Source organism: Schistocerca gregaria, chromosome 8 (assembly GCF_023897955.1).
Source record: "Schistocerca gregaria isolate iqSchGreg1 chromosome 8, iqSchGreg1.2, whole genome shotgun sequence".
Classification (NCBI taxonomy): Eukaryota; Metazoa; Arthropoda; class Insecta; order Orthoptera; family Acrididae; genus Schistocerca; species Schistocerca gregaria.
Window position 1 is genome coordinate 255,630,565 of NC_064927.1, and position 15,200 is coordinate 255,645,764.

The 15,200-nt window shown below is 43.8% G+C and overlaps 1 protein-coding gene and 1 pseudogene across 1 annotated transcript in view; both read left to right on the top strand.

Annotated features, from left to right (window-relative positions):
• LOC126285435 (cubilin-like) overlaps nucleotides 1-15,200 on the top strand; it is a 780,558-nt gene that overhangs the window by 36,126 nt on the left and 729,232 nt on the right. The window contains exons 4-5 of the mRNA XM_049984824.1: nucleotides 4,187-4,333; nucleotides 12,886-12,933. Coding sequence (XP_049840781.1) covers nucleotides 4,187-4,333; nucleotides 12,886-12,933 — 195 coding nt within the window. The remainder of the gene's footprint in view (nucleotides 1-4,186; nucleotides 4,334-12,885; nucleotides 12,934-15,200) is intronic.
• On the top strand, nucleotides 3,109-3,226 carry LOC126285633 (5S ribosomal RNA; annotated as a pseudogene).

Genomic DNA, 15,200 nt, shown 5'->3' on the forward strand with positions numbered 1-15,200 from the left:
TTCCTCTCAGAGAGGTCGCAGTTCATGGTGATAGAAGGTAAATCATTGAGTAGAACAGAAGTGATATCTAGCGTTCTACAAGGTAGTGTCACAGGCCCTCTGCTGTTCCTGATTTACATAAATGATCTACGTGATAATCTGAGCAGCCCCCTTAGACTGATTGCATATGACGCTGTAATTTACCATCTAGTAAAGTCATCAGACGATCAATTCCAATTACAAAATATTCTAGAGCGAATTTCTGTATGGTACGAAAAGTGGCAATTTGCACTAAACAAAGAAAAGTGCGAAGTCATCCACATGGGTACTAAAAGAAATCCGATAAATTTTTGGGCTGGCCGGAGTCGCCGTGCGGTTCTAGGCGCTGCAGTCGCAGGTTCGAATCCTGCCTCGGGCATGGATGTGTGTGATGTCCTTAGGTTAGTTAGGTTTAATTAGTTCTAAGTTATAGGCGACTGATGACCTCAGAAGTTAAGTCGCATAGTGCTCAGAGCCATTTAAACCATTTGGTAAATTTTGGGTATACGATCTAAGGGCTGTCAATTCGACTAAGTACCTAGAAATACAATTACGAGCAACTTAAATTGGAAAGACCACATAGATAATATTGTGGGGAAGGCGAAACAAAGACTGCGCTTTGTTGGCAGAACACTTAAAACATGCGACAAGCCCACAAAAGAGGCAGCCTACATTACACTTGTCTATCCTCTGCTGGAATATTGCTGCGCTGTGTGGGATCCTTACCAGGTAGGACTGACGGAGGACATCGAAAAAATGCAAAGAAGGGCAGCCCGTTTCGTGTTATTGCGCAATAGGGGTGAGAGTGTGGCAGTCACTGAAACAAAGCCGGTTTTCTTTGCGGCGAGATCTATTTATGAAACTTCTCTTCCGAATGCGAAAATATTTTGTTGACACCCACCTACGTAAGGACAAATGAGCATCATAATAAAATTAGAGAAATCAGAGATCGAACGGAAAGATTTAGATGTTCCTTTCTCCCACACGCCATTCGAGAGTGAAATGGTAGAGAAATAGTATGAAAATGGTTCGATAAACCCTGTGCCAGGCACTTAAGTGTGAACTGCAGAGTAACCATGTAGATAAAGATGAAGATGTAGTTCCTTCTTCCTTGCCACGGCACCACCCCCGACACACCCGTTTGTGTTGTGGTGTTAATGGCAGCCTAAGCATCTGTCGGTAATATCCGAGTCCGACTGCTGATAGTCGACGGTCAATCGTGTAGGTTGAAGCAAAATTACTTGTTACCGGATGCCCGGTGCAGATGTGAAGGGATTACGATGTGCTTGCTGAAAAAATACCGGTTACACGTGTTGACCGAATCCATGCCGACGAGAATGGCTGCCATCACGTTCCCATGCAGTCCAAAATGAAGCCACTGTCCCATCCGAATGTTCCACAAATATGAATATTGCACGAACCTACAAACCGGTCAAATGCAGACACACAATGAGGCCCTGTCGGACTCGATCAGTAGCGCTGTGTCACACGAGTACGCCGCATCTCCGTATCCTTCAAGTTGTCATCTAACATCTGGCGCCGTTCATGCCCCTTATATACCATACCAGACCTGGTAACAACACAAAGCACAAACAGCAGTAATGTACTCTGATGTGTCACAGAAAATTGCAACTAAGAGTGTGTTGCATACCCGCCGCCACCGATGTGTACGACTCGAAGTCACATTGACATCCGGTAAAGTCGTCTGGGTGCTTCATCTCTTTTTGTTAGGCACGGTATAGCATAGTGTATGCCGTCGTGTATTATTTTATGGCACTAATTTTGCAGAAAATGGCTATGAAAGGGTGTCAGATTTCCGATGTAAGCAGCTAAAAATTAACACTGTTGTTATGCCAGAAAATTATTTATGTCGGTTTAGTTCGTTGGTATGTCCACGTGCAGTAAATTAGTCAATTTCTTACTTTTTTTTGGCTATTGCCGACCTTCACCCAAAGGAAGTTTCGCTATAAAGAGTTTTTACTTTGTTGTAAGAATTATCCCGTATTTCTACACAGCCATGGTCTCGGTTTTCGATAATACAGCCTACAGATACATCTGTCACTTTTAGGCAGAAGTGGCGCAAAGCTCCACAGTGGACTACTTCTTTCTTTAGTACTTTCTGGAAACCTGCCCTCTTGTGTGTCTAAATCAGGCATTCGATGCACTCATGATAGTGAGAACCATAACGAAGAAAACATCCACGTGTCAAGTGTTAGCCACATGAAAAAACGGCCATGCCTAACTGTCATGAGGTGTCACACAACATGCCCAATGAATAACAGTAGTAGTAGTAGTAGAAGTAGTTTTACTTATTCGTGGATCATTTTTACAAGGGTACTGGACATGTCATAGTATTACAGTTAAAGAACAATAAAAAAACGTAATTCATGTGTTCAGGCATTAGATACTAAATGGTCTAGTTTGACAGTGTGGGACAGACAGTCTACTTTGGCGTTATATTAGGAAATATCTCAGTGTTTTCCTCAAGTAATTTACAGAAACCACGAAACAGAATGGTTGGATCAAGTCTGGAGCCTCCACCCCTTAGAGTACACGGCCAGTCTGTTACAACAGCGAACCATAATTCGATTTATCCCTAATGAACAATACTATTTCCCATGAAATTGTTTAATGCAGTGTCCAGTCGTGGCATGGTACACGCATAAAGAAGCCATTTCCCATGTAGCCTTGAACTACAGAGTTTATTTCTCTGAGGAAGCAACAAGAAAAGATGAACAACAGGAATTTTATCCCTAGGAAACTAGAGACCGTCCTGATCTGATAAGAACTGTCACTCTATGAATACAGTTCTATGTATGTGCAAGAGGAAGCAGACAGACTGTCAACATCGATTACTCTCCAAAGTCGGAATCGGTTGTGGTCACGATCGGTGGTGCACTGGCGTTGTCTTCGTCCGGCAGTGGTGTATCAGTGACACGCAGTTTACTCGGCAGTGGACACGCCGGCGCACTCTGTTAGAGAGCTGCAGCCGGCAGTCCTATATAGTCCGTCCTGCGTAGGGATGCCAGGAATTGGCCGGTGTCACGTGGCTTCGCGGATGCGAAATAGTGACGAATGTGCCCGTTGATCGCCAACGGCCTGGCCGCAGTTGGAACACCGATTCCCGTCAGATCACCGAAGATAAGCGCTGTCGGGCTGGGTCAGCACTTGGATGGGTAACCATACGGCATGCCAAGCGCTGTTGGCAAGCGATGTGCACTAAGCCCTCGTGAGGCGAACTGAGCAGTTACTTGGTTGAGAAATAGCGGCTCCGGTCTCGCACGGCCGGGAGATCGGTGCGCTGACCACTTGCAGCCAGTGACGCCTGTGGGCTGGGGATGACACGGCGGCCGATCGGTACCGTTGGGACTTCCAAGGCCTGTTTGGACGCAGTTTAGTTTTAGTTTTTTTGTGCCCATTGATCGTGCCGCCCTTCATACTGCAGCGGATGGCGCAGTGAAGTCGAACAGTGTCAGCTGCAGGCGTCTGGCGCGATGGCAAACCTCAGGGGTTTGCCATGATGCGGGTGAGTCGGAACATCAGGAACCAGATTTAGACGGCATTCCTCTTCCCTTCGGACGGAGATGGCAAAGCCGAGGCGTAGACAGCGGCCACAATGGAAGCGACAGCCAGGGATACAGCATTTAGAAACGTAAGAGGCTAGTGCTACATTGCCACTCATATTCACTACCAAGCACTTCACACACCATACACTGATTAATTCATAATGCAACAAGCACTACACACACTATCGGACCATAGAGACGACGTGCAGATTCCATTTTGTGGACTGCAAATTCCTATTTGCCTACAAAATTGTGTATTGCGTTAGCATTCTTCTGTGACGAGTGACATAAGCTTAGCAACCCTATAAACTGTTACGTTACACGCACATTGTCGGGCTTTGGAGACGACGATTTCCAATATCAGACCACACTGTGCTTTAAGACCCTAGAGGTGAAAAAACTGTGCTCTACTTGACTGGAGTAAGTTCGAGAGTAAGCGATTTGTTGTTAACTAAAAAAATATATTTCAGGACGCTGAATGTGAAGTACTACCTGGTTTTACCTAAATACTTCTAATGCGTAGGTCCCGCCACCATCACGGAGACTTGTTTGGTGACATAATGGCATTCACTAAGGTTTGCTATCCTCTTTTTGGATTGCAGGCAGTAAACGGCAGCAGCAGCCGCAGGCCTGGTGCTCCGGACGGCTCATCCCTTCTGTCACAACTGGATGACGCCATTAACGGGCCGAATGGACTTCTCAGACGCGTGGCCATGCTCGAGAGAGGGAACGCGACCGCTGCCAGTACGGTAAGTGCCTCTCTCCTGTAACAGTACCAGCGAGGCTATACTAGGCGACACGTGCCCACAAATAGCGTGCTATATGTTGTCTAGCAAGAACGAAATTATGACCCTCCCAATTGTCCAAATGTGTAATTTATTTAACTTGGAAACGTCTCGGGAAAGCATGATCCCATTATCAAGTTCTTTAACAAGGAAAACGGCAATCACTACTTCGCATTATTTCAGATGTTAACCTGCATGTAACGCATGTAATATTGCGTACGATAAAGGTATAATGCCATTAGGCACTTTAAAAATATGCAAGCTGCAGAAATACATTGCCAAACATATATGACCCTCCATTATAAATGCTATGAAATAACGATCGTAATTACTGGTGACGCTTTAACCTTTCACAGAGCTCCATCCGCTGACCAACGAAAGTCAACTGCCACGCATCAACCAAAGATTGTTATACCTTGTTAATAGAAACCATCGACACAGCTGTCGACTTAAAGGCATTTGAACCTCAGTATCTCTTTGTCGTAGGAAGCTGTAGAAGCTCCCTTACGCCTATGTTACAAAGATTGCATATACTGAGATTTAACAGAATATTACTATTCACTCTAAGAAAAAAAGACTCATTATCCGAATGATACGGAAACCGGTAGATATGATTCACATGTACCGACAAACAAGTGATTACAGTTTCAGGAAAAATGGAATAATTTATTCAGGAGAAAGAGCTTCACAAACTGAGCAAGTCAGTAACGCGTTGCTGCACCTCTGGCCCTTACGCAAGCAGTTATTCAGCTTGGAATTGATTAAGAGGGTTGTTGGACGCCCTCCTGGCGGATAGCGTGCTAAATTCTGTCCAAATGGCGCGTTAGATCGTCAAGATCACGAGCTGGTTGGAGGGCCCTGCCCATAATGTTCCAAAAGATCTCAGTTGGGGAGAGGTCCGGCGACGTTGCTAGCCAAGGTATGGTTTGGCAAGTACGAAGACAGGCAGTAGGAACTCTCGCCGTGGGTGGGTAGGCGTTATCTTGCTGAAATGTAAGCCCTGGATGAGGTGATATGAAAGGCAACAAAATTGAGCATAGAATGTCGTCGACTTGCCGCTGTACTGTAAGGGTGCGGCGCATGACAACCAAATGGTGTCTGCTATGAAAAGACATGACACCCCAGACCATCAGTCCGGGCTCTCCGGCCATGGGGAGAGCGGTAGAAGTTGGTATCCCACCGCCATCCGGGGCATCTCCAGACACGTTTTCTGCCTCGAATATCATTGAGTGAAGTCTATTTGTCTTCAGTGCTGAGTCTCGCTCCGAACTGAGCCCCGGTGACCAGCGATATCTCGCAGGACATCCAACAACTCTATCAATTAATGCCAGCCGAAGAAACGCTTGCATAAGAGTCAGACGTGCACCAACGAATAATTGGCTAACTCCGTCTGTGAAGCTCTTTCTCTTGAACAAATCATCCAATTTTTCTGAAATTGTAATCATTTGTTTGTCTGCACATGTATCAAATCTACCAATTTCCTTTCCATTCGAATAAATCCTCTGAGTCTGGTTTTTTTTTCGCCTTTGAGAGTATTATACCGGATGGCTCCTCTCTGAAGTGCTTCTCAAAAGCATCTGTTCTGAAGACAATTAAGCAGTAGCTCTGCCGATGGCATCAACTTTGCCTTACATACAGGATATAAGTCATTTCGATGTTCGTATGCTCTTTGGTACATGTAATGCTTTCAACAGTGTCATTTCACTGGTAAACGACACATGTAACAAATTATAAAAAAGAATTAAACTTGTTAGTTTCTTTTTTCAACATTTCCTATAAGTGCACTACTGGCCATTAAAATTGCTACACCAGGACGATGACATGCTACAGACGCGAAATTTAACCGACAGGAAGAAGCTGTTGTTATATGCAAATGATTAACTTTTCAGAGCAGTCACACAACGTTGGCGCCGGTGGCGACCGCTACAACGTGCTGACGTAAGGAAAGTTTCCAACCGATTTCTCATACGCAAACAGCAGTTGACCGGCGTCGCCTGGTGAAACGTTGTTGTGATGCCTCGTGTAAGGAGGAGAAATGCGTACCATCACGTTTCAGACTTTGATAAAGGTCAGATTGTAGCCTATCTCGATTGCGGTTTATCGTATCGCGACATTGCTGCTCGCGTTGGTCGAGATCCAATGACTGTTAGCAGAATATGGAATCGGTGGGTTCAGGAGGGTAATACGGAACGCCGTGTTGGATCCCAACGGCCTCGTACCAATAGCAGACGAGATGACAGGCATCTTATCCGCATGGCTGTAACGGATCGTGCAGTCACGTCTCGATCCCTGAGTCAACAGATGGGGACGTTTGCAAGACAACAACCATCTGCGCGAACAGTTCGACGATGTTTGCAGCAGCATGGACTATCAGCTCGGAGACCATGGCTGCGGTTACCCATGACGTTGTATCACAAACAGGAGCGCCTGCGATGGTGTACTCAACGACGAATCTATGTGCACGAATGGCAAAACGTCATTTTTTCGGATGAATCCAGGTTCTGTTTACAGCATCATGATGATCGCATCGATGTTTGGTGACATCGCGGTGAACGCACATTGGAAGCGTGTATTCGTCATCACCATACTGGCGTATCACCCGGCGTGATGGTATGGGGTGTCATTGGTTACACGTCTCGGTCACCTCTTGTTCGCAGTGACGGTACTTTGAACAGTGGACGCCACATTTCAGATGTGTTACGACCCGTGGCTCTACCCTTCATTCGATCCCTGCGAAACCCTACATTTCATCAGGATAATGCACAATCGCATGTTGCAGGTCGTGTACGGGCCTTTCTGGATACAGAAAATGTTCGACTGCTGCCCTGGCCAGCACATTCTCCAGATCTCTCACCAATTGAAAACGTCTGTTCAGTGCTGGCCGAGCAACTGGCTCGTCACAATACGTCAGTCACTACTCTTGAAGAACTGTGGTATTGTGTTGAGGTGGTTATTCTGGGTACTGATTTCTCAGGATCTATGCACCCAAATTGCGTGAAAATGTAATCACATGTCAGTTTTAGTATAATATATTTGTCCAATGAATACCCGTTTATCATCTGCATTTCTTCTTGGTGCAGCAATTTTAATGGCCAGTAGTGTAGCATCTATCTTTTCTATAATCATGCACGTTTCTAGGGATTTTCAATTCAAAAATTGTTCAAATGGCTCTGCGCACTATGGGACGTAACATCTATGGTCATCAGTCTCCTGGAACTTAAAACTATTTTAACCTAACTAACCTAAGGACATCACGCAACACCCAGTCATCACGATGCAGAGAAAATCCCTGACCCCGCCGGGAATCGAACCGCGGAACCCGGGCGCGGGAAACGAGAACGCTACCGCACGACCACAAGCTGCGGACATATTCAGATCTCTGTGAGCCATACTTGCTTTGGTATTTTGCATGTTTTAGGCGCCTGCCTTACATTTTCCTCGATTGATTTGTTGTATTTTTATAGTTACTTCGTTCAGCAATTAAGTTTAATGTGTTATATATTATTCAATGTTCTTTTATTTCAATATTCTTTTATTGTCATTTGGCTACCGCCATACAGGCACCCATCACATTTACATACCACCATTCTTAATGCTTATTCTACCACGCACTTCGTTAATTGCCATTTACAAAAAACTGAAGTATTCTATGAATAAATTATTGCTATATGACATCACCAGAAACTACTCATAAAGTGGTTACACCATAACAAAAAGCGTAACATCATACAAAACATCCACATTATCGCCTACACGGCATATCTATATAGTTAGGAGACGGTTGGACGCCACATTCAGTAACAGTTTATTCTCCTGCGTTCACAGCAGCGCTGAAGATGATGTTGATAGGGGAGCGTCTGCGTTAACCAGTGAGCTGATAAATGATTTTTGTCGTGTCTTGATCTGGTACACGGGAATAGTGGATGGTTCAACTCCTTCTTCTTCATTGCATAAATCACATAAAGGAGGTTCCTTCGATCCTGCTTCGAACAGATGGGTTGGAAATTTGTCATCATGTAAGTGCATTGTTACGAATAGTCTGCTTCTATTCCTATCGGTGCTCCAAGGAGATAATGCTCTACTAGGTTACAGCTGGGCACAATGCACTCCTTTCGAAATCTTGGTCGGATCTCGTTTCGCCTGCCAGCCGTTTCTCGCTATTTCAGTGATTAAGCTCGGTATTTCGCCTAAGTCCATTGCTTGCTTCACTAAGCTGTCTACTATTTCAATATGATAGATATCACTGTGCCCTGGAATCCACGAGAAACTATTTAGTGGTCTTTCTTGGTTATTTGTCGCCACTTCTTTAATAATGTCTATAACTATAGTCGAGACACTTTTGTTCCATTTTGATTTTTTGAGGCTCTTTAGCACGCTTGTGGCCTCGGTTAACATCAGCGAACTGCTTTGTGCGCAAGATCTGCCGTGTTTTACTGCTTCCCTAATTGCGATGGCTTCCGCCTAGTAGATTGTTTCCTTCTTACGTCCGGAATAAAGGGTTTAACAATTTTCTGCAGGGTTCTATATGGCGCAACGTACTTTGTCACCACCGATGGTCTTCGATTCATCCTTATAAATCCTCGTCAAATTTGGAAGGTGGTACTGAGTTAAACGTTGATTTCGGTCTACGGTTTTGGAGAATCTTTATATTGTGAGATCTGTCAGATTCGCTTCAGAATGAATTTATTAGCAAGTTTTAATGTTCTAATACTCACTGGTGGTTCGCCTGCCTCAACGAGGAGAGCACTCGTAGGTGTGGATAGCTTGACTTCAGTGCACATTAGAATAAAGCGATACTGACTTCTGTCCAGTTTGGCTACAAATTTGTTGGCCCATCATAGTATAATATGCATCCATAATCCAAGAGAGATTTCACGAGAGTGCTATACAAGGTCGGCAGAGTTATCGTGTGAGCTCCCATGATGTGCCGGCTATACATCTCAGTGCATTCATCTTTGTTTATATCTTAGAAGAAATATCATTATGTGAGGCCTTCACATTAATCTCGAGTCAGTTCTCATCTCTAAAATCTTCGCTTGGCTGCGGAAGGGGATGTTTATTCCACATAGCCTCATACTATCCGGGCAATATGGGAATTAAGATTTTCGTAGTCCATTCTTGAGGCACTGGATCACATTTCCATATTGCAATGTACTTCAGTTTAATCTAGTCTTTTTCCTACTTTTTAATCTTCTGTGTACAATATTTCACCCTTCGAAGCCATCAACTTATCGTATATTGCTATTCTTTGCCTTATCTCAGGCAACCGTAGTCTAATGTCACCTCTGAAGTTCTCAATGTCTGCTTTTTTCGTCTTATCGCAACCGAGTGATCTGCTGCAGTTTCCAGCAAACTGGTCAAACACACATCCAGCCATCCTGATTTAGGTTTTCTGTGTGCAAATACTGTTATGGTTCCTGTAAAAATGCGCACAGACGGTTTCCTTTCCCATCCTTACGTAATGCGACCTTCTTTTTCGTCCGCAATGACCTCGTTGTCGACGGGACGCTCAACTGTAATCATCCTTCCTTCCTGCAACTTATCTAGGTTCCATCTCCTTAATTTGCTACTTTTTTGTAATTTCTTTACCTTTAATTTGCATTTCAGAGTCAATGAATTATAGTTCTACATCTGACCCTGGAATAATTTTTCAGTTTAGAACCTAGTTTCTAAATATCTATTTTACCATTATATAATCAAACAATGGAAAATCCAGGATGGAATATAAGAATATTAGAGAAGGAAAGTTACTACTCACCATATAGCGGAGATGCTGAGTAGCGATAGGCACAACAAAAAGATTAACATTATTATAGCTTTCGGACGTTAAGGCCTTTGTCAGCAATAGACAAATACCTACAGACACCGGCTCCACCACCGCTGAAAAGAATCGCAAGGATTACCTGGCCGAAGGACTCCATGAGCTGTAAGATACTTCCACCTACAGACCTTGCCATAGTGACCCCATTCCAGCCGGCCGAGCGGTTCTAGGCGCAGTTACGAATCCTGCCTCGGGCATGGATGTGTGTGATGTCCTTAGGTTAGTTAGGTTTAAGTAGTTCTAACTTCTAGGGAACTGATGACCTCAGAATTTAAGTCCCATAGTGCTCAGAGCCATTTGAACCATTTTTTGACCCCATTCCAGTAACCAATCAGGATCTCCAATCACTACTCAAATCCTTAGGCCCGTCCCAAAACCTCTCCCCAGAGTCCATCTCTCTACTTACCCCTACCACGCCCCACACCCCACCTTCTACATGCTTCCTAAAGTCTATAAACCCAACCACCCAGGACGACCCATGGTGGCCATTTACTGTGCCCCATCTGAGAGAATCTCTGCTCTCATAGACCAACACCTTCAACTTATTACCTGGAACCTATCCATCTGTATAAAAGATACCAGCCATTTCCTCCATCGACTCTCCACAGTTACTGCCCCTTTACCACATGGTGCTCTGCTCGTCACTGTTGATGCCGCCTCTCTGTACACCACGTTCCTAATACCCATGGCCTTACTGCTATTGAAAACTACCTTTCCAGACGCTGTATGGCTTCCAAACCAACAACCTTCCTAGTCGCCATGACTAACTATATTCTCACCCAAAATTACTTCTCCTTTGAAGGCATTACCTACAAACAAATCCGGGGTATGGCTATGGGCACCCACATAGCGCCATCCTATGCCAACCTATTCATGGGCCATCTAGAAGAATCCTTCCTAAAAACCCAGAATTCTAAATCCCTCGCCTGGTTCAGATTCACCGATGACATCTTTGCTAACATCTTCTTAGATGTTGACCTCCGCCTCAGAGATGGCTACTTCAGTACCTCCATCTATATTAAACCTACTAACCACCAGCAATACGTCCACTTCGAGAGCTGCCACCCATTCCGTAACAAGAAGTCCTTTCCGTACAGCCTAGCCACCCATGGCCACTGTATCTGCAGTGACGAGCCATCCCTGTCAAATATACCGAAGGTCTCACTGGAGATTTCACTAACCATAATTATTCTCCTAACCTTGTACAAAAACAAGTCTCCCATGCCTTATCTTTCCAGTCTCCCACCATCTCCCACAGTCTGGCCACAGAGGAGCATTACCCTCATAACTCAGTACCATCCAGGACTGGAGCAATTGAATTACATTCTCTGCCAGGGTTACGATTGCCTCTCGCCATGCCCTGAAATGAGAAATGTCCTTCAAACTATCCTTCCCATCCCTCCTAAGGTGGTATTCCGCCGTCCACCAGACCTTCACAATATACTCGTCCTTCCTTACACAACCCCTGCTTCTAATCCTTTACCTCATGGCTCATACACCTTTAATAGACCTAGATGCAAAACCTGTCTCATACATCCTCCTACCACCACGTACTCCAGTCCGATTACTAACGTCATCTATACCATCAAAGGTGGGGCTACCTGTAAAACAAGTCATGTGAGTTACAAGCTAAGCTGAAAACACTGTGCTGCATTCTATGTAGGCATGACAACCAAAAAGCTGTCTGTCCACATGAATGGCCACCGACAAACTGTGGCCGTAAAGCAAGTGGACCACCCTGTTGCTGAACACGCTGCCAATGATATCCCTCATCTCAATGACTGCTTCACAACCTGTGTCATATGGATCCTTCCCACCAACACCAGCTTTTCTGAATTGCGCAGGTGGGAACTTTCCCTGTAATACATCCTATGTTTCCATAACCCTCTTGGTCTCAACCTTCATTAGTCACTATCCTCACTCATCCAACATACTCTCTGTTCCCATACACAGCTGTTGTTTCACTGCCACACCCAGTCTTTTAATTTCTTTTTATTTCTCTCCTTTCAGCTACTTCCTCCCCCTCCCCACATTCACAGTCTGCCACTCCCACCATACTATCCCTCCCCCTCCCTGCCCCACCCTCCTCCTTACCCCCACCCAGTCGCCACTCCCATCATGCACTGGTCCTGCTGCTTGCAGTGTCATTTCAGTTATCTGAGACTGCAGACGTGCGTGAAAGTTGCATTTGTGTGTGTTTTTGTGTCTGTTTCTGACAAAGGCCTTAATGGCCAAAAGCTATAATTGCGTGAATCTTTTTGTTACCATTATATAAACTTCATACATCTACAGGGGTTTTCCACGTATACAACCTTCTATTACATTTCTGAAACTGAGTGTTTGCAATGAGAATATTGAGCTCTGTATAAAAATCTACCAGGAGCTTTCCGCTTTCATTCATTTCCCTCAGTCCATGTTCGAGAACAAAATTTCCTTCACTTCCTTCCCCCACCAATTAATTTCAATTCTCCTTAACGGTTAAATTAATCTTATAGTCTCATAATAAATACGTAAATTTTATTCCGTGTGCCAGACTTTCGGCAATCACTGTTTTCTAGCCTTTGTAGCATTTGTGCAGCCATTTCTTGTACGTCTCACAGATAATTTCCTTTGATTTTTACAAGCGACAGGTTTTTATCTTGAACCTATATGTTACAATTTACAAGTACAAACTGATAGTCGTTTTCTCTTGCAGACTGCTGTTAACGCCCTGCGACGCAGAGTAAATAGCCTTACTGGAAGGGTGAGTAACGAATTGTACTGCCTATCTTCTTTTACTTTTGTTTAATTTTCAAAGTTTTTTTCGTAAAATATCTTTCTATCTTTTTCAACAAGACTTCGGCACCTATATGCCACCTTCTATGAATATTTATCCCGCAAATTACACATTACGGTATACTTTTATGCTATGTCAAAGGTATTACTACTTTCGAGCATTTACCCAGTACTTCCCCGCACGAACAATGGACCTTGCATGCCTCAGCGATACAGACCGCCGTACAGCAGGTTCAGCAAAACGCAGTGGTACCTGTGGACACGCCAGACAAAAGTGTGCTCCCTGAAGAGGAGCAGCAGCCTTTCCAGTAGTTGCAGGGGCAACAGTTTGTATGACGGACTGACATGGCCTCGTAACATTAATCGAAACAGCCTTGCTGTGCTGGTACAGCGAACGGCTGAAAGCAAGGGTAAGCTACAGCCGTAATTTTTCCCGAGGGTATGACGCTCTGTTGTATGGTTAAATGATGATAAAATATTCCGGAAGGAAATAGTCCACCATTAGAATCTACGGTTGGTGAGTATCCAGGAGGATTACGTCATCAGGAGAAAGAAAACTGGCGTTCTACGGATCGGTGGAGGGAAGTTTGATCCCTTAATCGGGCAAGTAGTTTAGAAAATTTGGAAAGGGAAATGGGTAGGTTGAAATTAGATATAGTGGGAATTAGTGAAGTTCGATGGTAGCAGGAACAGGACTTCTGGTCAGGTGAATACAGGGTTACAAATACAAATAGGTGTAAAGGACTGGATTTAATAATGAATAAAAAAATAGGAACACTGATAAGCTCCTATGGACAGCACAGTGAACGCATTGTCGTAGCCAAGCTAGACACGAAGCCTATATCTACCACAGTAATACAAGTCTATGTAACTAGCTCCGGAGATGATGAAGAGATCGAAGAAATGTATGATGAAATAAAAGAAATAATTCATATAATTAAGGAAGGCGAAAATTTAGTTGTGGCGGAGGACTGCAATTCAATAGTAGGAAAGGAAAAGAAGGAAAAATGACAGGTGGATATGGACTGAGAGAAAGGAATGAAAGAGCTAGCCACGAATTTTACATAGAGCATAATTTAATCATCTCTAACATTTGGTTTAAGATTCATGAAAGTAAGTTGTATATGCGGAAGAGGCCTGCAGATAGGGGAAGCTTTGAGACTGATTACGTAACGGTAAGACACAGATTTCGGAGCAAGATTTTATATCGTCTGGCATTCACAGGGTAGATGTGGACTCTAAGCACAATTTATTGGCTACGAACTCTTGATTAAAAGTTAAGAAACTGTAAAAAGGTAGGAAATTAAGGAGATGGGACCTGAGTAAGTTGAAAGAACCAGCGTTTGTTGAGAGTTTCAGAGGGGGCATTAGGCAACAGTTGACTAGGGCAAGGTAATGGAATACAATAGAAGGCGAGCTTTAAGAGATGAAATAGTAAAGTGTCCTTGGACAATAAAAGAGACAATGAATTTAACTGATGAAAGAAGAAAATATAAAAATACTGTAAATGAAGCAGACGAAGGGGAGTCCAAACGTCTAAAAAAGAGTTTGAAAGGAAGAGCGAATTGGCTAAGCAGGAATGGCTAGAGAAAAAAAATGTAACGATTTAGAAGCATTTTTCATTGGGGGGAAATATATACCGCATACAGGAAAATTAAAGAGGACGTTGGAGAAAGAGAAGCACTTTATGAATATCACGAGCTCGGATGGAAAACCAGTCTGAAGCGAAGAAGGAAACGCTGGAAGGTGGGAGGAGTATACAGAGGTCTACACAACGGAGATTGACTTGAAGGTAATAGAAGTGGAGGAGGACGTAGATGAAGATAAGATGGAAGATATGATACTGCGAGAAGAATTTGACAGAGCACTGAAATACTTAAGACAAAACCAGACTCCCAGAGGTAGACGACATTCCGTCAGAACTACTGATAGCCTCAGAAAAGCCACCCATGACAAAACTCTTCCATAGGTGTGCAAGATGTATGAGACTTCAAGAAGAATGTAATAATTACAATTCCAAACAAAGTAGTTACTGACAGGTGTAAAAATTAGCGAACTATCAGTTTAATAAGTCATGGTTCGAAACTACTAACACGAATTGGTTACTGAAGAATCGAAAATTTTGTAGAAGTCAATCAGCTCTAAAGATCAGTTTTGATTTAGGAGGAATGTAGAAATACGCGAGGCATTACTGATTCTATGACTTATCTTAGAAGGCAGGTTAAGGAAAGGCAA